We start from the raw sequence: 24,550 nt of genomic DNA on the forward strand, positions 1-24,550 counted from the left end.
TATTAATTAAGTGATTTTATTCATTTTGGGCATTTAAGTAATTTTAAATTTAAAAAATTTCTAAAATTTTTATAAGGGTGATTTTTTCTTTTTATTATTATTATTTTTTGGTTGGGTTACCAATTATTTGCATCCTAAAGGGAGTTAGAGGCATTATCTTGAATCCATGACTTCATTATATGGGTGTTAAGGGTTTATCATTAAACCAATCTCATTATTATGGTAATTTTGCATTAATGTACGAGAAAACATCTATAAATGAATATCTGAGACTATGAAAAATTATTCATTTAAAGGAGTTATTAATTTATCGATAAATGAATATTTATTAGTTTAAAAAGAAGTTTATACTGTTTTGTAAAATAGTTTTACTTACTATAATATATATTAACAAATAAAAAGATCAATGAGGCTTGACCAAATCTATAATCATGGGATTAAACATCACTCAATCGATAAATAAAAAAAATAGTCAATATGTACAATTTTACCTTACAGAGAAGTCTAGAATAAAAGAATCTCATTGATAAGTATAAAAAAGATCGGTGTTCAATCGGCTTATTAGTTGATTCTCTATTGATCAATTCTAATAAGCTAAATTAAAAAAAAAAATGATTGAGTAAAATTTTCTTATTATATATCGTAACTGTTTATAAATATTATTTATTTTCTAAAAGTTTAATCAATTATTAAAAAATATATATATTCAATAGGCCCTTAAGGATTTTTTTTAAAAACAAATTATCTTATGCATTTAATGAATTTATTCATTTAGTACACTATCCGAGTTAGGACTGAATTGTTTTATTTATTTGAAAGATTTATTCATTTATTAAAGTTTTACTGTATTATTTTTATTTAAACTGCTAAGTATTAGTAGTCTTAGTAGCTTCACAAGGATTTATGTTGTACTACAGGATTATTTGAAATCGTAAAACAATTTCATATGAAATTTGTGTAATTTATTATTTTTTTCAATGTAATTGTTGTTGCAGGTTCAAAAGTAAATGATAATAGTGCATTAAAATAAATAACAATAGTACATTTAGTTTTTATAATTCTTGTAAATTTTATTGTAACTTGAATTTGTTCCTACTATCCCAAAATTATAGCTCCGAGCATCCGACCCAGACCCAACTTTCCATTGATCCCTTTCACAAACATATAGTTATAGGAAGTAGGAACACATACTTCCCGAGAGATAAACCATATTAAATTTTTAGGGGATAAAGTCAAATAGTTTTGAGAGATTTTCCATGTAAATCTTCATTTTTCCGCCACATTCATCTAAAATAATGATAGAATACAAACCAAACAATGTCATGCGTTTTAAGATTTCTAGCTTTTGTGATGAGTTCCTCACTTTCATCTTGAGGAGTTCCTCACTTTCATCTTTTTCACCTCTTCAGATGTCTGTTCCAGCTTCCAAATGTGCCATAAAATCAATCGAGTCTAGTGTCTCCTTCAGCGCGTTTATAAAAATTCACCAAACCCATAAAAAAAAAATTTTAAAAAAAAAGAAAAAGAAAAAAGCGTTTGTTACTCCCCATTAAATAATAAATCTCTTTAATACTAGATCAAACTTATCAATGATATTAATACTGACTTAACTACATGCACAAGCTTTATCATTTAATGTTTAAACAGTTCAGTGGAAAAACGATGCTTTAAACTTCCTCATATGAGCAAGATGAGAGTTTTTATTTTATTTCTCAATTATACTTCTGTCACTATTTGGTTGAAGTAGATGCCTAATTGCTGTTATTAAAATCTCACACACCCCCGCCCCAAAATAAATAAATAAATAAATGCTTGACTGCTATTAAAATCCAATCCATATTCTATTGGAAAAAAGAAAGAGATGGTAAGACAGCTCCAGAAATTTCTACCTGTGAGTAGAGTAAATTAAATCTAATATATATTACACCGAGTTACAAAAATTTGGGAAAAAAGTCAAAAATTCTTAGGAACCTCTCCTTATGGAATTGGGTTCCAAAGCAAAAGAGAAAACAATAAGAGATTGGGGACTAACAAAGGAATGAAAGGGTTAACATCACTACCAAGGCGCTTCCTTCTCAGCCTCTTCCTGAAATACTCTCTCCTCTCTTCTTCACCCCACTGAGCTTCCTCCACTCCTTTTGCAAGAATCAACGGTGGAGGCTGCTGGAATGGGCATTTGGATCTCCAAGATGTCTCAGGGAGCCCAAATCTGGAAACCCTTCTGAGGAAGAGAGAAATTCCCCATCTCAAATGGAGACAAGGGAAGGTTGTGGAGGATTTCGCGCAGAGGATTGGTGGGTAATCCCAATTTAGGTAGCATGGCAATTGGGTGGCGATGAAGAATTGATCATGAAGAGATGGTGAGATTGTCGGGCTGGTTAGGACGTGGGTTAGAGCCTGGAGCATCTGTTCCCACGTTGCGTCTTCGTCCATTTCTTTTTCCTACTCTTGATCTCAAAGACAATTAGGATGAGGTTGGGACTCGTGAGCAAATGGTCAAAAATAACAATATCACACATGGGAAGGGTTGAAACAGTTTTAAACCGCTGTCGCTTCTGCGCAATAATATTTTTTACAACAAAACATTGTGCGTTTCTCAAAAATTTTAAAAATAAATAAATATAAAAATCAATGGCATTTTTTGAGCCTCAAACACCACAGATATCGCCGGATAGACAATTGCAAATGCCTGTACGATTCTTTCCCATTTTGACGTGGATATATTGTTGTCGGCCTTTATCGCTGTGTAATTTTTGGCACCGCGTGAGGGATGAGTCGCTCCCAACGCCCATGGCCAAGGTTCTTTATTTGAATTTTTGGATACTGCTAGAGCATTGTTATTTTTCAAAGTAGGATCGCTGATGATAATTTCAAATCCCTTCCCTAATTTATCAAAAAGAACAAAAAAAACAAAAAAAACAAAAAAAACAAAAAAAAAAAGAAAGAAAAAAGAAATAAGAAATTTCTATCACTCTTTAATATTTACTTGTCAACACAAAAGGGTAATGAAATTTCTATAACATAATATCAGCATATAATGAATCGAAAATTGAAATTAAAACGGTATAACATCACGTCATCTCATAATAAAATAACAAGAAAATAAATAAATAAATAAATAACATAAACATCATTTAGTGACCATTCACCATGTTAAATGCCATATCCGAAATGTATCATCCATCTATATGGACTATTCATAATACCGAACCACCATTTATGATCAAACTGGAAATCAGTTAAATACAATTTGCTGCAACCATTTAAAACTCATTCATACAAAAACATACAAGATAAAAATTGTGTGGCCGTTTAAAGCAACAACCAACGGCCGTTGGGTGAAACGTCTATAATCACTTTACGAGCTTTGTCATAAAGAAAAAGAAAAAAAGAGTAGGTTAACTGCATAAAGGATCCAACTCAAAATGAAAAAGCAAAGCTGCAGGGATCATTTAACATATGCATCGAATCCTATGCCTTTCTTTCAACCTGTTGTACAGAAAATTCGATATCTTGTTCCATTAGTAAAGCTGCTACTCTCTACTATGTAAAATCTGACAACTCTGTCAAAACACATCAGAATTACATCTGTAACCTTCAACTAAATTCTGTTCATTCAAAACTTGGAAAAGTCCCAACTAGCGTAATTGTGATGAGAGGAACATCCAACCACTGATTATTGGAAAGGTAATTAAAGCAGAAGCCTGGAAATTTGCATATATCTATATCAGAAGTGTTTCAACAGCTGAAACTTCTAAAAAAAATAATGGGCAACAGAATGACAGCATACCAAAAAAAATACCAACTCACTGTTGGCAAGAGATGCAGTAAATTCATTCTTCTCCATTTCTTTCTTGATGAAACGTTGCAACTGCTAACAAACATGGAGGTTCACCAACCGATTAGGAAAACATCAAAAGTGCCGAGGCAACGCCTAGATTATAGGAAAACACTTATACAAAGGCATGGCTAGAAATACACCCGTGATCTTGTAACTTTATAATGCAAAAGGAAAATTGTAAATTCTTTGCCGTTTTATGGCTGTTTGATAAAATTTTGAAAGTATGGTACTATCAAATCAACAAATTGTGAAGTTAGAGACTGTTCAAACAGTCAAACTAAAGGCACATAAAACATGGCTTTACAATTTATATGTTGGAGATGATTGAAGGGGAAAAATAAATATATATTTTACAAACAAAAAAATGTGAATAGGTTTAATAATATATCCCAATGCAGGGTAGGTATAGTCGTCGAATTTATCTCTCTCAACACGGATGTCATGAATTCAAAAGGTTTAAGAATTGGCAGGAGAAACTCACAAGCCTTCCCAATGTAGAGTGTGAAGGGCATTGAACCAAAAACATTAATATGCTAAAACAAAAATTAACATATGAAAAAACATGCCGTGGAGGTACAAGTGTGTAAAATTTCTACCATTATTCATAATTTATAAGATATTGATTTGTCTTAAGCAATTCACCAGTACATGGCAATCATTGTCAAGTAGAATATTACGATCGATCTCAAACATGAGTGTGGAGGGAATAAGTTAAAAATAATCAAAATTCCCTTAAAACAATAGAGTTAAACTCCTCAAAGATAAGCAAACTTAAAATCTTTGGCAGTACTGGAGAAAATGTTATCTACAAAAGAGAAACTAGACAATAAGAAATGAGAAATTCTAGTACAGACCTTGTGATGATACTTTTTAGTCACGTCAAAGACTTTTTTCAACTGATGCAAACCTTGAGAAAAATAGGAATTGAAGGTAGATCCTTTCCAGAAAATATATGGATCCAGTATGCCATGCACCTTTTGAAGATGATCACCAGATAATTGGTTGATGAACTACAATACATAATCAGAAAGGTCTTAGCAGTTGAGAATGCATAATGCTGTACATACACAGAGTTTGTGGATCCTACACTGAATGGAAAATGTTGCTCTATAATATTGACATCATAAGTACCTTCAAGAATGAACACCTCGAATAGCTTATTTGCCTTTGAGCTCTCAAAGCCCTTGTCTTTTTACAGAAAAAGAAGACAAAAATTGAGTGAACTAGCAGAATATGTCATAATAAATATTGGTTTTTTCAGGAAACTCATTGCATAATACAGTCAAATCACTTTTAGAGAGATATACTTGTGTGATATGAAGAGCCTGCTCAAGCCGCTGAATTTCCATCCATTGTTCTGTAACAATGTCAGACATCTGAAAGCCAAACAAAGATTTAAATGACATAAGCAACTCATAAACTGTTCTTTACCAAAACTAGGAACTCATGCTAACAAAAAGTATGCTCACATAATACATCAAGACTTTAGAAAGCAATAAAAAAATATTGAAAAAATAAGCCATCAAATGGTAAAATCGCATCAATAAGCTGTTATGAGTGCATGTTATAAAATTTGCAGCACCATGTGAATGAGAAAGATTAGATTCTCAGACTGCAAAAATTTTGCTTCTTCAGCTAGCCTATATTTTCATGACTCAATTCACACATATGTTACTCATTTTTTTACTAATACTACGTAATTAAACACAATATATATGTAACTATTTTAAAGTAAGAAGAAACATGTATAAAAAATAAGGCTGAATCTGTACCAGATATGTGAAATGATACCACTGTGCATTACAGAAAGAGATTAATTGCATTTTCTAATTCTTTATATATGTACAAAATATTTTTATTTGTAGATAAAAAGGTGAGCTGTTACTAAGTTTACTACTTTGCATGTTGCTCTGCCATACTTTCTAAAATTTGTATGTCTCTTGTTGCCTTAGTTTCACATTTCTTGTACGCTAGAACATGTATAGGAGATGGAACACAGGAAATCTGTTAATTATTTTCCTAGTCATATTCCTCACTCTAAAGTGCTATGTACCTTCCAAGACACTCTCTTTTTGATCCCAGGGGACACTCTCCCTTATTTTTGCTTACAGCCATTAATGATATGTGGTTACAGTTTTCCAATCAAACAAATAGACACCACACACAGAGGAATGTTATATTTTACAATCAGTTACAAGCCTCGTAATTCCTTGAAAGATGCTAGTGTAAAAACTAGTTCCTCTATATTGGATACAAGTTCAGAACATGTGGACAATGTTTAACGCATTATGTCTCCGCATTGATTATTTAAGGTCAAAATGGCAGAAGATGATTGATTCGCATAGCACCAAAAACCTACTAACATTCAAGGAAAAGCATTAGGATGCACCTAAAATGCCTCAAGACCCTCAATTAGGTCATTTACCAAAATAAGTCATATCAATGATAAAATTCTGGATGAAGTTTGACCTTTTCAACTCGAGAGCTAACGGTCTCCAACCTGTCTTCTGCATCCTGTGCTTTAGATGCTAGAACATGAATATCAAAATTGTTCTTTCTTGAAGCAGCCCAAAGGTGTTGCACCTAAGCATCACAAAGCCTACTTCTCGAATCAGTTCAAACATCAAGCTTCAAGCATCCAACAAACCTAGCTGCTCGTTGCTGTGATTTAAAGTGGAAACACAAAGCCACAAAAAAGAAACAAACCTCTTCTTCCAGAGCATAAAGCCTTCGATCAGCATGTAATGAGTCACTCTGCAATACATAATGAATGAATGTACCATGCCAAATAAAATTAATGGTGAAACATCTATCTATAACACACATATACATGTGCAAGCAGCTTCAGTCTATGTGCAAGGGATAATGTTCAAAGTTCTGTGCCAGAAAAACCGAGTAAATTTACTATGTAAAGACAACCTTCAGATGCGCCCTCTAAAATTACTTGAAGAAATGTGTTCCTTAAACTTGGTTTTTGCTCTGAGAAGTGACACTGGTAACATATATTGCAATTGCAAAAGACAAAAATATGTCCGAGGAAGCACTGAAATACAAGACAAACTAAAAACAATCTTTCTTTGTTTTTTTGCAAAAAGAAATATTTAAATACATAAAGAAAAATAAAATTTAAAACCCAATAACAACACTCCCATTTCCCATGTCAAACATGTGGATGAAAAATTAAATTAAAGAAATGGAAATTGTTCCTAGAAAACACACCCTGAGTTTCAAGACTTCAGACTGCAAAACATCGATCTTACGCGACATCTGCTGAATTAGTTTCTCCTGCTCTTCAATGTAATGCGCCTTCTCATTCAGCTTTTGGATGGTCTCCTCTAGTACGGCCTCTGCAATTTATTTTCCCGTACCATTACTCATTCAATTGATCGGAATTACTAAAGAGAAATCAAATTTTTATTGGGATTATTTTCCCTTTTCCAGTGGCAAAAGAAAAGAGGTTCATGAACAATAATAAATTTCTTCACAAATGAGAAGTAACATAACAATTTAGCGAAGTTATTGCACACAATCTCTCACCAATATCAAATCCAAAACAGCGAAATGGGAAATTATACAAAACCTAAGTGGGCGATCTTGAGCTTGATTTTCTGCAATTCGGAGACAGAGATATTCTCGTTGTTGCTATGCCCAGTTGAAGAAGCCGTAGTTTCGGAGAGAACGACAAGACACGAGGATGATAAGGCCAGCAGTACAGATAATAGCAAACTTTGAGCGATTGCCATGCTTGTCTTGTCCCTGCAGTCTTCTTGTTCCGGTTGTGATGATTCAAAGCCGTTTCCGGAACGCACCCAACCCCAACCGATACGACGGAATTTCTATTTCGGTTCGGTTCGGTTCGGTTCGGTTCGTAAGTAAGACTCAACGCTGCCGTTTTACTCCTTTCTCTTAATTGTGTGTGAAAGTCATCAGTTGCCGCTGGTCCCTCTTCTTACTTCTTTACGTTGAGAACGATACTTTTTGTGATAATATATTACTTAGAACCCCAAAATTTACCATATTTGAAATTATATCCAGTGACTTTAAACAATTAAAAAATATGCTATGCTGTTTGCTACTGTTAATGACACTCTCTCTCCCAGCTGAAAACATAACACATCTGAAATGCCCTCAACTTAAATTTTCTTCCCAATATATTTAAACCATTTTGTTCCTGATATTGCTTATTCAGTATATTACTTTTATAAAATTGCAATTTTAACACATTTTTTTTCCATTTCCTATTATATATAAATCACAAAAAAAATTGTGCAACATTAATTTTTTCTGAATTTATACTTTTCTCTTCTTTTTTTTTTTTTCCTTACCTTTTTTCAACTTATTTTTATTTTATTTCAAATTAGTTTTTCACTTATTATTATTACAGTTTTTTACATATAAATTTTTTTTCCTTTTCCCTTTATTGTTTCAAACTCCCATCACAATTTCTTGACCAATAAAACTCCATCACAATTTATTGATTTATTTTTATAAAGAGATAGGAGTTGATAAGATAAGCGAAAGTGTAATTTTTTTTGAAAAAAAAAATAGATAATTATCAAAGATACGATAAAATCTTAAATTTTTTTAAATATAAATAATTATTATAAAATTAAAAAAAAAATCTAGCTATTTGTTATCAATCGTTACGATCATCATTCTGCATGGCACCGGACGTTTATGTATATGACAATCTAGATGGCATTAGATTTCTTTGGTAAAAAGAAAAAATATACGGTCTAACGAGTGAAATTGCTTCCCACTCGATTTCTTCCACTACTCCCTCATTTTTTTTTTTTTTCCTTTTTCGCTTTTTTTCTTTCTTTCTTTATTTTACTGTAAAACAGTATTAAAAATATAAAGGTTTTGATTATTGCAATTGTGATTGAAACAAAGGTAGAAATACGATGGAATCACATGAAAAATAATTTTATTTATAACAAAGTATTGCTTAAACCCCACTTAAACCAATATAACGACAACCCAGAATATGGCTTTTCTCTCCTTCTTTCTTTTTTTTTTTTTTTGGGAAATATCTATGGTTGTTTTTTTTTTTTCAGTTTATTAATTTTTATTGCCATATATTGTTTTCTTAAATCAATTAGTTTTTTTAATTTGTGCTTACCTATATCAGAGATTGATTGAGATGTTAATAGAAGAAAAGAATATATTTGATATAAATGATGAAAAGTACAGGGATGAACGAGAGGTACAGAAGCGTTTAGATTGCAATGAGATTATTAAAGCACCTAAAGTTGGGATGTTTTTTGACTCAATGGAGAAGATTTTTTTGTACTATAAACGATAAGGGAAATTGGAAGGTGTAGGATTATAAGAAAAACTATACACTCAAATGATAATTTAAAGTAGGGTAGCATATGAAAAATTTGGTGATGTAGTTAAATTTGACACAACATTTTTAACAAATAAGTATGATATGTCCTTTGCACATTTTGTAGGTATAAACCACCATGAACAATCAATTTTATTTGGATGTGGGTTATTTTCAAATGACGACACCACTACACTTTTGGTTGTTTAGGACATAGTAAGCATGTATGCCTAAATATGCACCAAATGCCATAGTAAGTTACCAAGATAAAGTAATGCAGAAAGCAGTTGAGGTTATGTTTTTTAACATTAGACATCGTTGGTGTCTATGACATATAATGGAAAAGATACCAGAAAAACGGAGCTATTAGAATGTATAAGCAAATTAAAAATGTCTTAAATAACGTTATTCATGATTCATCAGGGAAAAAGAAGAATTTGAAATGAAATTGGGACAATTCATTAATAAGTTTAAAATTCAGAACAATATTTGGTTGGGTAATTTGTATAAAGAAAGGCATCTTGGGTCATGCTTTTTTAAAGGATATATTTTGGCTAGAATATCAACCATACTACGTAGTTAAAGCATGAATGCATTCTTTGATGGTTATGTAAACTCAAAAAGAATATTGAAGCAATTCATTAAGCAATATGATAATGCTTTGAGAAGCAAGGTTGAAAAGGAATGTCATGCTAATTTCCAATCTCCTAGTACTTGGGTTCCATGCGTAATAGTTTTTCAAATATAAAAACAATTTTAAAATGCATATTGTAACACTCCGTCCTAAAATATACAAGAAATTTTTCTCATATTGATCAAGTTTGACCAAGTTGACCAAGTTGACCAATGTTCACCAAGTGGGGCTTGTTTTGAGTTTTGTTCCTAATCGAATTTTGTATTGACCGAGGCATCATTGTGATGTACGTATCGATTCGAGTTCATGGACTAGTAGCACATAAAAAATGAATGGTTTTAAAGTTATAAGCAAAACAAGTTGCAGTCCAAACTGTCTGAGTGCTACCATGTTTGATTTTTTATTTTTGTAAAATTTTGTTTTGACTTATGTATGGTTGTAAAGTACTCATCAATACGAATTCATAAACAAGTGGTACGCTTAATTTGGACATTTGGTTTAAGAGTTACGGAACTACAAAGTTTTTCTAAGAAAGTATTATTGTGTACACAACTGTGTGTGTGAGTAAAACGTGTGCCCACTTATACTATGCCATAAGTCACTCATTTAGCCAACCCAAGAGTGCACAGTAGCACCCATGGGTGGCATTTTATTAGTTGAAAACAATGGGTGGAAGAGGGAGAAAAGAGAGAAAGGAAGAGGAGAGAGAAACCGGCCAACTGCCATTAACTCCTTTCCAGCCGCTACTGACCCACACAAGTCAGACCATCGTGTGATCCACCTTGAAACCAGTTAATCGGCCAAAAATCATGGCCAGATCACCGGCGACGCATTGGGATTGGAGCATTTTCCATTGATGCACCGCCACAAGTGACCACGGCGGCTCGCCTGAAACTTGGTTTCGATGAATTCTCGACAACCCCATCTGCCCTTGTCCACTAATTTGACCCTCATAAACCCAAATACATTTTCCTCCAATTCTCAACGGATTGAGAGATTTGAGGATGTTTGACCTCAAACCTTCTTGGTTCGATTTCGTCCACCATAGGTTCGATCTCCTAGAGGTAGGACTCAATCCGTAATCCTCGTGTTATAAACTTCATTTTGGTATATCATTTGTATATTTTGAACAATGTTTGTGTTAGATCCCTCAAATGTCCTGTATATTATACCCGATTAAAATATCATTTAAATCGGTATTTTGTATTGTTGATAATTTAGGTGCACGTGTGAGTCGTGGGATCAATCCCATGGAGGATCTTGATTGATTGATGCATTTGAGATGAGTGATCCTTATTCAAAACTATTTTGGGTTGTTAAAATATATATATTTTGTGTTAATTGAATTTTTTAAAAATATGTTATATGTGTTTGATATTTAAGAAAATTTCTAATTAAATTTATGATGCTAATTGGGATGATTTAAATATATATGTGCATCAAATTTGTATTTGGGTTTTAAAGAAATTATGTTTTAAAGTTATTACTGAATTATTAATTTTTATTGATGGATTTGTTATGAATCTCGAACATGCATTTACATGAATTTTAATTATTGTTGATTTTATGTGGTTTAAATGTAGATTTGCAAAAATTTGTAAAATTAATTTTTAAGAATTTGAGAAAAATATTTGTTTTAGATCATTATGCTCAAAAATATATTTTGCAGTTAGATAATTATGGATTTGGTGCCATTTTGGTAATAATTGATGCATTTAAAATTTATGGATTTATGATGATGATTTAAAAAAAAGATGGAATTTTAAGGGGTTTAATAAGGATGTAATAAACAAGTGATATGTATGCGATTTACAATTTTATGATTTTAGATGTATTATACAGTACTAGAGTTCTATACTGTATATGTTGTGATTGTTAAAGTGCAAGTATATAGGATTTTCCTAAGGAATTTGCTATCATATCTAAACAAGTTGCAAATATTTTGACTTCAAACTATATCTTGTAAATCATGTGGAAGAAATCACTTAAGTGAAAATTATCAAGTGAGGAATCCTTTTACTTTGGATGACTCATTCGAGGACTTTCAAAAGCAGTGTAACTCTTATTCAAACACATATAATTCTGGATGGAGTAATCAACAAATTTACTCATAGTATAACAATTCAAATCTTTCAAATTACAAGTGAGTACATCTTTGATTGAGTCTATTGAAAGGCTTAAGGAAACATTTTTTAAATGTTATGAAGTGATTTACAATTTGCAAGATCAATATTCTTCAAGTACAAACTTTCAAGTTCAATTTGAGCAACCAATGACAACCTTTCCATAAGGAACTCAAAAAAACTTGGAAAGCAACATGGAGATTAATTTTAATATCAAATTGATGAAATTGGATTCTTTCAAGAGTCACTTAATGATGACAAAGAGTTTTGAGGAAAATCAAGAGGAGTTTATAAGCAGTGAAATGTTAAAAGAATATTCAATTTTGGGGAATTTTAATGAGGAACACACATATGATGAAAACTGCTTGTCAAAAGAAGTTTCTCAACGTACTATCACCAGTTCATGGGAATTTTCTAATTTTCCTTCAAATTTATTGCAAAAATGACTCAAGGATCATCAAGATGACAAGTCAAGGAATCAATTAAGCCAAAATTGGACTAAATCTAATGAGGATAAGGTTATGGCCGCACTTTATGAAGATTGCTTATCAATGGAGGCTAAATCTCAACTTTTCAAACTAAATATCGAATTTTCAAGACCCAAGGTGTATATTCATGCTCCAAATATGCAATTAAGGCCAAATGCATCCTAAAAGAAGACAAATAAAGCATTTTTAGACCTAAAAAAAAATCCAACATGTCACAAAGAAAGTTCAACTCACACTTTTAATTCAAATTGAGACTTATATAGTATAAGGAGTTAAAAGCTTTTAAAGGTCACAAGATTATCACTATTCACAATTACCATATGCTAAGCTTGGACAATATTATGAGGATGACATCATTTACATATTTAAGCCAGGTTGAATTTAAAAATAAGAAGTCAAGCTAATGACTTTAAACAAGTGTTCTTAAGAGGCAACCTAAGTTTCTTTCTTTACCTCTTCTTTATCTATTTATTCTAGTTGTTTTTAGTTATTTTCTTGTTATTAGGATGTTTTGATGTGTTTTATTAGAGTTCTTGTAAAGTTTTAATATGTTTAGGTACAAAAAGAGCAAAAGATGGATTTCAAGAATTTTGAGGGTTAAGCTAAATTTTTGGAGTACAACCACCTTAAATATGTAGTGGAGTGCATCAACTTGCATGAGTACATGCCCTTTTCTTTAGCTACATAATGTGTAGGGAAAATGCGCCATGTAGGTTTTTTCCAGGTTTTCATAATGTGAGGTGCATTCCATGTCTTAGAAGGGAAGTGTTCTTTACATTTTACTTCTTTTGCTTTATTTTATATTTTCACAATGAGGACATTGTTTATTTTAAGCTTGGGGTGAAAAGCATACTTTGCATCTATTAAATCTAGTATTTTACGTGTTTCTATTAGTTTTAATGCATATTAGTTTGGTTTTTATTTTCCTTCATAAAATGAACATAATTAAGATATGGGCTAATATAATATGGATTTAGGCGCTAGTCGACCTAGGTTCGTATGATTTTGCCCTCTGTTTCTCTCTCTCTGCCTTCTCTCTTTCTTTACCCTTAATCTGGAGTTTAGGACACTTACCTGGTTGGTTTTGTTCGGCCTTACCTCCTTGGATTGGTGTTGTTGCTGTGGGTGCCACATTAGTTCTTTCCTTGAGCTTTTCGGCCTCCCTCCTTTGTTGTATTTGAAGTTAATCTTTAAATACCTCTTTTGATGGTTCGAGCTTGGCCTTTTTACCTTTAAATCTAAAAACAGTAGCATTTTCTTGACCATAATATATAGTATCTTTATCAAATTGCTATGACCTACCTAATAGAATATGATCCACATGCGTAGGAACAACATCGCATAATACAACATCCACATATTTATCAATGCTGAATTTTACTTTGGCTTGTTTATTTAGTTTCATCTCTCCACTATCATTAACCCATTGTAATCTATATCATTCTGGATGTTTAATTGTTGTTAGGCATAGTTTATCAACCACAATATTACTAATTACATTAGCACAACTTCTACTATCAATTATCATGCTACAAATCTTATCTTGGATTTCACAATGAGTGTGGAAGATGTTCTCCCTTTGAAGTTGCTCCTCTTCTTTGTATACGGTCAAGACTCTCCTACTCACCAAGCTTAATTTGGCCCTAGATGCCTTGAGGTTTCAAATTCCTCAAGTTCTTCACCATCAATTTCGGTTTCAGCATCACTTTCTTCATTTTTGGACTTTAACTCACCATTACCTTTCAGCACCATGATTCTTCTATTCAGGCATTGATTGGCAATGTGTCCTCATCCCTGTCACTTAAAACGAACAATTTCATGAGTTCTAGAAGGTTTAGGGTAATATTTACCTTCATTTTTGTGTGCTTAGACAAATTCGGTTATGGACTCCCTTTTGGGCCGAGTGGTGCTTTCTTCTCCAAGTTTCAACTTTTGTCTTACTTCAACGGTGGGATTGCCTCTCCAAGCACTTGGATTTAACCTCCCACTGCTTGAAACTCCTCCAAATTGTGTATTTGTGCCCTTTTTTTTATTCTCAAATTTGATAGCCACATGCAACATCTCTTCCAATTCCACATATTGTTGCAACTTCAATTGATTAGCTATCTCATGATTTAACCCACCTAGAAACTGTGCCATAGTTGCTTCTCCATCCTCATTCATGCTCAACCTCATCATGAGTGTCTCCATCTCCATGTAATAATCTCCACGGACATAATACCTTGGGATAATTATTGGAGTCTTTGATGCAGCAACCTATGGTAATGAGTCAGTACAAATCGCTTCCTCATGGCCCCTTTCACTTGTCACCAAGTAGTAATCAATTCATCACCTATTCTCCTTCAGGTTTTTTTTCATTTGTCCACCATTGGAGTGCATAATATCCAAATTCCATTGCTGCCACTTTTACCTTCTTAGTCTCCGAATAGTTATGACAATCGCAGATCATCTCCATACGCTCCTCCCACTCTAAGTAGGCTTCTGAATCACTTTTTCTCATGAAAAGTGGTATGTTGACCTTAATGTAACACCCCATACCAAAAAAATGCACATAATTAAATAAGTTTGACTAAGTTTGACCAAGAATCACCAAGTGAACAATATGTGGGTCCGATTTGACTTTTTCAACAGTTAATATTTTTGGTTTGACTGAGGTACGATTGTATAGATCTCGTTGTTACGAGTTCATAGACTGGCGGCACGCCAAATTCTGAGTTACGGATAAAAAGTTATGGTTCTGAGAAGTTTTAAGCATAAGTTTTATATCAGTGTCCAAACTAGTCCCCAATTTTTATCTGTTAGTGATTTAGGCTCTATATACGCCTCGGTAATTGTGCCAAACAGGAAGAAAAAGCCAAAAATACTCTTTTCCTCTCCAAAAACCCGAGAAAAAACACCCTATACCCATGGGCTCCAACCGACCCTTTTACCTCCAACGGGGTTTACGTCGTTTGACCCATCGGCAGCCACCACCTTGCTACACGCGCTGGCCAGAGAGGAGCGGAGGGAGGAGGCAAGCTCGACCCTAAAATTTTCCGGCCACCGGACGCCGTACGTGCCCAGATCGAGCCAGCGAAGCTCGACGGCCAGAGTTTTTCTCTGTCCTCGATTTGTGTGTTTTCCAGCCAATCCAGCTCATCCCATACCTCTATCCCACCGTTTTCGACCTCTCTAAGTCCATTTCCGGGGTTAGATTTCCCAAAATTCCCACCGTTTGAGAGATCCCTCAAGTTTAAACTCAGCTGAAACTTTACCTTGATTTTCCGGCCACCGGAGGAGTCACCGGACCAAGGTAAGGCTACTGGTGAACTCCTTGTCTCTTGGGCTTTCCATAGACATATAATTTGTGAATTTTGGAGATCGTTTGGAAATTTTCCTATTTTCGGGTTATTTTATTAATCTTTCGGATAAAATTAGACTGTGTTTGGACAACAATTGGTCAAATCAGTTGAAATTGGAGTTGGATTAGTGCAATTAGATATTATTGGAACTGTTTGGTGGGTCAATTGCGAAAAATTAGGCTTAAGGCAAAAAGCCCCAATTTGGAGTACCGGGTTTGAAGGGGACACGGTATAATTGGACCGCCCGATGTCCAATTTCGAAAATTTTAGAGTTCGATAAATTATTGTAAGGCATTTGGGTTATAATAATGCCTCTAGTTTAGTTATTGGAGCCTGAGAAATATTTTTATATTATGACAGGCACTGGTACTGAGACCGGAGGTGAGCCTGCAGGAGAGCAGAGTTGAGCAGCATCTGTACTGTGAGTGGTTATATTATTTTTAAATGATTTGAGTATATAGTATAGTACATATGTGGTTTAAATATTTTACATTTATATATCATTTGATTGGAATGTTGTTTTATGCGTATATAAATATTTGCTTCACATATATGCGTTATCATTTTATATGGTTTTTGAGAATATTTTAAGTGATTTTCAGTTTTAATGGGTCCACAAATGGACTTGTGATATTTAAATATCTTGGTAATTAAATTGAGAATTTAAATCATTTTGGAAACTATTTGGTTTGAGAAACTAGATTGAAAATCATATAATTTTAAGCACGATTAAATATTTTATAATTTTATGTGCTTAAAATTGGTTTATGGTGAATATATTTCACTGTGGTATTTCTGGTTTTCGTATGAAATGATGATTTGAAAATTTTGAAATATTTTAAACAAGCGGTTGAGCTTAATAGTTAAATTATGATTTATGATATAGTATTGTTTGGAACAGTATATATACAATCTTACAAGATTGTTTCATGAATACTGTAATGGTTATTTTAAATTGATGTACCATGTAATGCCAATACCTTAGATCAGTATTATATTATATTATATTACCGCGCGCTGGGTTTATTACAGTGCCGTGAGGTTGGTTTCATCCAATGGTTATCTATTATTACCACGGACTGTGAGGTCGGGTTTATCCGACGGTTTGTTATTATTACCACGGTGCCGTGAGGTTTGTATCATCCAACGGTTTATTATTGCCACGGACTATGAGGTTGGGTACATCCCGATGGTTATTTATTATTTCCACGACACTGTTCATATATTGAGGGTCGTGAGGTGGGTGTAACCCGCAGTTTGTATATTGGTATATCGTATGGTACATTGTATATGTTTATATATATTGTTGATTTACAAATATTGTGGTGATTTCTGCATTTTTATATTTATTTGGTGGAACTGTATTCATTATATTTTATGCCCAAATGTTTATATCATGATTTGAGACATTTCATAATATTACAATGATCGTTCCTTCATACTTTTGAGCATCGGTTTTCATGATATTAATTGGGGTACAAGTTTGGGTTTTTGTGAAATGATTTTTAAACGGGGAACCTTTCAACGAGTGGAATGAGAAGTCTTGAGAGAAAGATTTTTCGGAAATAAATCATTATTTTTTTATTATACTATGCCACTCACTGATATTCTTTATCTCACGATTTATTGTTTTAAATTCGTTCCCCTAGGCCCAGGCAGTTAGTAGCAGTCTACCTCGCGCACAGCGTACCGCTTGTTTCCTCCCACTACAGTAGCCGTATTTATCCTTTCTTTACCTATTGTTATCTTCTGGACTTATTTATTTCTTATTTGTACTCATAGACCTTGTTGACACTCTTAGAATGCTCTGATATTAAATTTGGGACTCTATAGAGACCATGGTATTTATGTTTTGGTTATGGCCTGTAGTACCTTAGGCCGGTTGTGGACTTTCATGCTGTTGTGGATTTATTTATATTTATATGTTGGGGTATTGTTGATATTACTTGTGTGGGTTGTCCACGTGTTAAGTGGAGTTCCATGGGATATTCTTAGGAATTGTCCAGTGGTACTTCACCAGGCGGGCCCATTAGGGAAATCCTGGAAGGGTCCTCGGGGCGGGTCCTGTCATTAATATTTCCAAGATCATCATCCTTGGTAAGAAAAAATATCATCTATTCCCTCTTCAAAATCATCTCCAAAGTTACCTTTTCCGAATTCTTCTCTAGGTCGACCACTGCCTCCATGGAAGTCTTGCCTCAAATTTGGTCCACCTTGTTAAGTTTCTAGCCTGTCCATTTTTTGGTCTATATGATCAAAACGAGCATTCATCCATTGTAATTATTCCAAGATTGCCATCATGTCCGTGTGGTCACCTCCACTTCCCGAAGCTCGGGAATCACCTTTGAATTCTACAGATTCTTCTTCATTAATTCTTAATGGTACATCTCCTCTTTGCACCCTTGAATCTGCCATGTTAGTATAACTAAAACAAAAAATAAAATAAAACCTCACCAGATTCACTCCTTCACGTGTTTCACTCAAACAAGGTCTCAACACTCGTGTTTGCACACTAGCTTCAGCTTTTGACCCTTTTTTAAGCTCACACTCTCTTGCTTTTTTTCACTTAAAGAATTATCTCAACGTTCTAATTAAGACACCCAGTAAACAGCAATTAGATCACAAGTATATTTTAATTAAACTTATCAACAAAACATTAGCAAAAAGCAAGCAATACTGACTGAATTAATAAAACCTAGTTCTCGGCTTTGCTAAGCAAAAACAAGGTGAATCAATAAGCAAGTTGTTGGAATGAAATAAAAGTTGTCCAGAATATGAATGAACCAATAATTCAAGGATAAAATATAGAGAAAGAAATTCAAACACGAACAAGAATCAAATCGAACAAAAATATAGTACAGTTGTTGGTTGTTGTTATTTGTAATTCAAGTTTTGTATCAAATCCTTTAACTATTTTTAATCCAAATAATTTTTGCACTCAAAAGTACAAATATCCAACAGCAAACTTGAATTTCCAGCAACTCCAAATATTGAATAAATAAGCAACAACGCAATAGTTCCAACAAATTTCCAGCAAACAATTTCAAATTCCAACTTTAACCAAATCGGCCTTTTTTTTTTTATTCGGCTTTTCTCCTTCTTTTTTTTTTTAAACTCACAAAATATAATATCAACTGCAGTAGCAAGAATTAACAACTAAATTGCAATTTCAACACCAAATAACTACCAAACCCGAGACCACACAATGCAAAGTTTGCAAAATTGGTGAATTTTGTATTTGTTTCTGCAAACACACTTCTTTTTTTTTTTGGAGTACATGAATGCAAATATTTAAGATCGAAAACAGCAAATAAAAATCAACAATAAACTAAATTATCAAGAAAAATAATGAAAAACAACCAACAAACTAGAAAGCAAAAATACGGTAAAACAAGAAAATGGCTAGGAATAAATTTTTTATTTTTAATATGTAGAATGTGTACAATGATAGAAGCAACCTTAACCTAATGCTAAAATTGCAGATTAACACAAAAACAAATAAAGAAAATAAAGATAAATCAAATATGAACAAAATTCGGTTCTGATATCAAATGATACGAACTTAGGTCGACTCACGCCTAAATCCGTATTATATTAGCCCAGTTCTCAATTAAGTTCAAGTTCTTATGGAAAATCTTAACCCCTAACTAATCTGTGATTAGAAATCTTGGTATAATGGAGATGCCACAATAGGTTATAGAAGTCCTATTGATAAGTTAAAACTAAAACACTCACTCCCTAATAGTGTTTTAGGTGTTCAAAACAAACAAAAAGAATTCTATCTTACAATTAATTTTTTGAGTATTATTGAAGGTGTGTTCTTCCTAAAAACCAAGCCCTTAAATAGGCTAGATTCATAAAACAATAAAACCCTAAAAATGTCGGACAAAACCAGCCAAAAGGATTAGGAAACCAAATTTGGCTGAGTTTTCTCTCTCCTTTCCTAATCTAATTTTGATTAATTAATTATTTTATTTTGAATTGGAAATTAATTAATTTACAATGAAAATAATAAAATAATAACTTTCGTAAGTTGATTTTTCCAGCAAATAAATAAATAGAAACCAAATAAAAGACTAATTTCCTAAAACAAAAAGTCAAAATCAAATTAAGAAACAAATTGACTGTCTTTCTAACTAAGATGTTTTCGACCAATTTAAGCTCCAAATCAGCTTCCATGTACCTTTTAGGATGCCAAATAGGATGATTATTGAGTGCCACACACGGTGCCCATGATTGGAACAAAGAGAAAATGTCAACTTAGCAAAATACAGTAAAGTCAGCAAACAATATAGCAATTTTCGACCAAAACTCGTCCTATGCGCACAAGCCCATTTTGTTTGCCTTTGATTCTGTCTTGGCTTGATTCCATTACCTCTTAGTGATATTCATTGAATCCACGAAGAGTTGGAACCATTTCTTACTGCCCGGGGTCCATATTTGCACGAAAACAGTTACCTAGGTCTGTATCGGGATCCACCACTCGGATGCTTAAAATGGGCTTTGTATCTTCTGGTATTGACAATCCCTTTTGATAATGGATTACTCCCCGTATAAAAGTAGCCAGGTTGTCCTTGCATGTCTTGGCTTGAGCCCTAGTGATTGACCCGGCCTTCATCCATATTGGGTCAGTACCCTAGCGAGTAGTTGGTTGTGCGAGTTCGGGCGGATTCTCATCAGTCCATTACCCTTTTACTTATTTATTTGTGTTTATTTTTATGAATGTACAAAATTAGATTTATTGGGATGGAAAAAAGCGTACAAGTAGCTAAGTTTGATGGGTGGTTTGATAACTTAGAAATCAAGTAAGCACTAAGAACTGGACTATATTTGGATATAATTGGACAAATTGGATAAAATTGAAATTGAATTTATTTAATTAGGTGCTAATAGGACTCAATAAAAAGTTTCATTTCATTAAATTAGCCTCTAGATGAAGCACCTCAATTTTGGGTGTAGGGTATTTAGGACTCACAATAGAATTGAACTACTTGGTGTTTGGAACATTGGTATGCACCAATGTCTTAGATTTAATCTTAGAAGCTTGAGAAATATTTTATTATATTATAGGCATCCCTACTAAGCTTAAAGGTAACTTTGAGGAGGAATTGAAGTGGACATCAGTGATATCAATGAGCTGTTATCACAGATGTCAATGAGTTGTTTATATTTTTAAACGATTTTTGGGTATATTAGTACAATTATATATATATATATAGACAGTCCGTCTATGGTGCGGACGGTCCTGATGCAGACCACAGTATTGGTGACAGTTTTTCATAGTATTGGTGAGTATTTTCTAAGAAACCGTCGTTAATACTATGAAAAACTGTCATTAATAATGCGGTCCTCATACAGACCGTCCTCACCATAGAATTTCCATATATATAGATATCTATGGTTTGAATATTTTATATATATGGGGTTTGGTTTAAATACTTATCTACATGTATTAATCTTTTCATATATGTGTTCATTTGACTTTTGACAGTATTTTAAATAATTTTAAATTCAAAGAATTTATGGTGAACTTGAAAATTTTGATATTTAAATATCTCTATATTTGAATTGATGTTTTAGTCCTTTTCGAAAATAATTAGTTTTGAGAAAATGGATTTGAAATTGTATATTTTTAAACATATTTAAGTATTTATATTTCAAAATACTTAAATATGGTTTATGGTAATATATATTTCTCTGTTGGTATATGTTTTAGTAAGAAATGATGATTTTGAATATTTGGTACATATAAATAAATGGTTGGATTTAAATATTAATTCTGGTTGATGATATTATATTTATTTGGGAAATATATTTGTTCAGGTTTGATCTATATTTATTTGTTTTATTCATTTTTGTGTTATTCTGCAATTTTAGCATTAGGTTAAGGTTGCTTCTATCATCATACATGTTCTGCATTTTTTTTTTAAAAAATAAAATTCATTCCTAGTTAAGTTAGGATTTCCTAGTTTTACCTATTTTTGCTTCCTAGTTTGTTGGTTTTTTTCATCATTGTTCTTGTTAATTTTGGTTTTTGTTGATTTTTCTTTGCTGTTTTAGTATTAAATATTTGCATTCATATATTAAAAAAAAAAAAAAAAAACTGCACATTTTTATTCTTGTTGTTGGAGGCCACAAGTTTGGTGAATTTTTTCTATTGGAATTGCAAATTTTGGTGTTGATTCTTGTTACTGCAGTTGTTTTATGTTCTGTGAATGAACAAAAAAAAAAAAAAAAGAAGAAGAAGAATTTGATTTGTTTGCTGGATATTATTGGAGCTGCTGAATTGTTGCATATTTATTCATTATTTGGAGTTTCTGGAGAGTTATTTTTGTTGTTGGATATTTGAATTTTGGATGTTTAAATTATTTGGATTAAAATTAGTTGAAGAATTTGATACAAAACTTGAATTACAAGAACAACAACCAACACTATTCTATATTTTTGTTCGATTTGATTCTTGTTCGTGTTTGAAATTCTTTTTCCTAAATTTTATTCTTGAATCCTTAATCTCTTACCATCTATTCCAGTTCTTATTAATTCCAAAATTTTCTTGTTGATTTGGCTTAGTTTACTTAGAAAAGCTGAAAACTAGGTTTTGTTAATTCATTCGATATTGCTTTCTTTTTGCTACTGTTTTGTTGATAAGTTTAATTAAAACATACTTGTAATCTAATTGCTGTTTTGTGGGTGTTTTATTTATAACTTTAAGATAATTCATTGAGTGGAAAAAGGCAAGAGTGTGTGAGCTTAAAAGAGGGTAAAAGCCAAAATACGAGTGTTGAGACCTTAATTGAGTGAAACACGTGAGGGAGTGATTTTTGGTGAGAATATATTTTATTTTGCATTATTCATACTAACATAGCAGATTTAAGGGTTAGAAGAGGAGATCCACTTTTAAGAATTAATGAAGAAGAGTCCGTAGAATTCCATGGTGGTTCCCGAGCTACGGGGAGTGGTGAACAAATGGACATGAGGGCTATATTGGAGCAATTTTAATGGATGAATGCCCCATTTGATAACATAGATCAAAGGATGGACAGGATAGAAACATCACAAGGAGGGCCAAATATAAGGTTAGATGCTCATGGAGGTTGAGGTCAAGGTCGAGGTCGAGGAGGCCGAGGGCGACCAAGAGAGGAATTCGGGGGAAGTAACTTTGGAGATGACTTGGATGAGAGGTTGAAGAAATTTTTGAACCTCAGGAAAGGCCAATCCGTGGGAGACCAGCAAGGAATGAAGATGATGATCTATAAAATATCAAGGTAAACATTCCACCTTTTATGGGAAAAAGTGATCCGCGAATGGAGTTGATTTTTGATTGCCACAGCTATTCAGAGGCTAAGAAGGTGTAATTGGCAGCAATGGAATTTGGCCATTATGCACTCCAATGGTGGACCAATGAGCAAAGCACCCGAAGGAGAGTTGGTGATGACTTGATTACTACATAGCAACAAATGAAAGGAGCCATGAGGAAGCGATTCGTACCATCACACTATCATAGGTTGCTGCATCAAAGGCTTCAATCTTTATCTTAAGGAAGTAGGTCCGTGGAGGATTATTACAAGGAGATAGAGATGCTTATGATGAGGTTAAGCATGAATGAAGATAGGGAAGTAACCATGCCAAGGTGTTTAGGTGGTTTGAATCGTGAGATAGCCAATCAACTAGAATTGCAACAATATATGGAATTGGAGGAGATGTTGCATGTGGCTATTAAGCTTAAGCATCAATTTAAGAGGAGGGGTACAAGGTCATGGTTTGAAGGTGTTTCCAACAGTGGAAGATCAAATCCAAGTGGCTGGAGAAATAATCCTACCTTTGAAAACAACCCAAAGCCAAAAGTTGGAGAAGAAAGTTCAAATCAGCCAAGGAGAGAGACTAGAATCGAATCTGTCCAAGCAAACAAAAATGAAGATAAATCTGATCCTAAACCTTCTAAAACTCATGAAATTGTGTGTTTTAAGTGCCAGGGACAAGGACACATTGCCAATCAATGCCCGAATAGGAGGATCATGGTGCTGAAAGGTAATGGTTAACTAGAATCCGAAAGTCAGGAAAGTGGGGGAGAGGCCGAATTGGATGATGAAGAACTTGGAGGGGATGAGCATGAGGAACCCGAAACACTCCAACCTTCAAGGGCTGACTTGAGCTTAGTTGCAAGGAGGGTCCTTGCTGTATACAAAGATGAGAATCAAATTTAAAGAGAACATCTTCCACACCCGATGAGAAATTCAAGGTAACATATGTAGTATGATTATAGATAGTGGAAGTTGTGCAAATGTAGTTAGTAGAATGGTAGTTGATAAATTAGGCTTAACAACAATTAAACATGTAGAACCATATAGCTTACAATGGCTTAATGATAGTGATAAGAGGAAAGTGAATAAACAAGCCAAAGTAAAATTTGGCATAGATAAATATGTGGATGTTGTGTTGTGTGATGTTGTGCCTATGCATGTTGGTCATATATTGTTGGGGAGGCCATGGCAATTGAACAAAGATGCTATACATTATGATAGAGAGAACTCTATTGTTTTTAAGCTTAAAGGCAAGAATGTTAAGCTGGAGCCATTGAACCTGAAGGAGATTTTTAAGGACCAATTACAAATGCAACAAAGTAGGGAAGCCGAGAAGCTCAAAGAAAAGGCTAGTATGTCACCAACGGTTTCACCATCCATTCAAGAGGGGAAAGGTGAGCTAGCTGTCCAAGGTAAGTCCTCTAAAACCCAGGTTGAATGGAAAAAATTAAACAAAGCCGAGAGTGAGAAACTTGGAATAAAAGTCGAGAATG

At 33.3% G+C, this 24,550-nt stretch overlaps 2 protein-coding genes across 13 annotated transcripts; both read right to left on the bottom strand.

The window, feature by feature from the left end:
* Positions 1–1,872: 1,872 nt before the first annotated feature.
* LOC125420693 (uncharacterized) lies at positions 1,873–2,440 on the bottom strand. Its single transcript, XM_060811696.1, has one exon. The coding sequence runs from the start codon at positions 2,431–2,433 to the stop codon at positions 1,978–1,980; it is 456 nt and encodes a 151-aa protein (XP_060667679.1). The 5' UTR covers positions 2,434–2,440; the 3' UTR covers positions 1,873–1,977.
* An 85-nt stretch (positions 2,441–2,525) lies between these two features.
* LOC107425100 (uncharacterized) lies at positions 2,526–7,808 on the bottom strand. Of its 12 annotated transcripts, none has more exons than XM_060811685.1 (10): positions 7,422–7,808; positions 7,061–7,188; positions 6,548–6,595; positions 6,311–6,424; positions 5,149–5,217; positions 4,973–5,029; positions 4,696–4,851; positions 3,811–3,871; positions 3,596–3,722; positions 2,526–2,883 (listed from the first exon to the last, which is right to left on the bottom strand). In XM_060811685.1, the coding sequence occupies exons 1-9, from the start codon at positions 7,582–7,584 to the stop codon at positions 3,613–3,615; spliced, it is 906 nt and encodes a 301-aa protein (XP_060667668.1). In that variant the 5' UTR covers positions 7,585–7,808; the 3' UTR covers positions 2,526–2,883; positions 3,596–3,612. The 12 variants fall into 12 exon arrangements, 11 of the variants coding, with proteins under 11 accessions (XP_060667668.1, XP_060667675.1, XP_048321623.2 ...); XM_060811692.1 differs by having other exon boundaries at positions 3,596–3,704; positions 3,791–3,871; positions 7,422–7,804; XR_003053304.3 differs by lacking the exon at positions 2,526–2,883 and adding an exon at positions 3,079–3,489 and having other exon boundaries at positions 3,587–3,704; positions 3,791–3,871; positions 7,422–7,803.
* Positions 7,809–24,550: the final 16,742 nt, after the last annotated feature.

This window comes from Ziziphus jujuba, chromosome 1 (assembly GCF_031755915.1).
Source record: "Ziziphus jujuba cultivar Dongzao chromosome 1, ASM3175591v1".
NCBI classification, from domain to species: Eukaryota; Viridiplantae; Streptophyta; class Magnoliopsida; order Rosales; family Rhamnaceae; genus Ziziphus; species Ziziphus jujuba.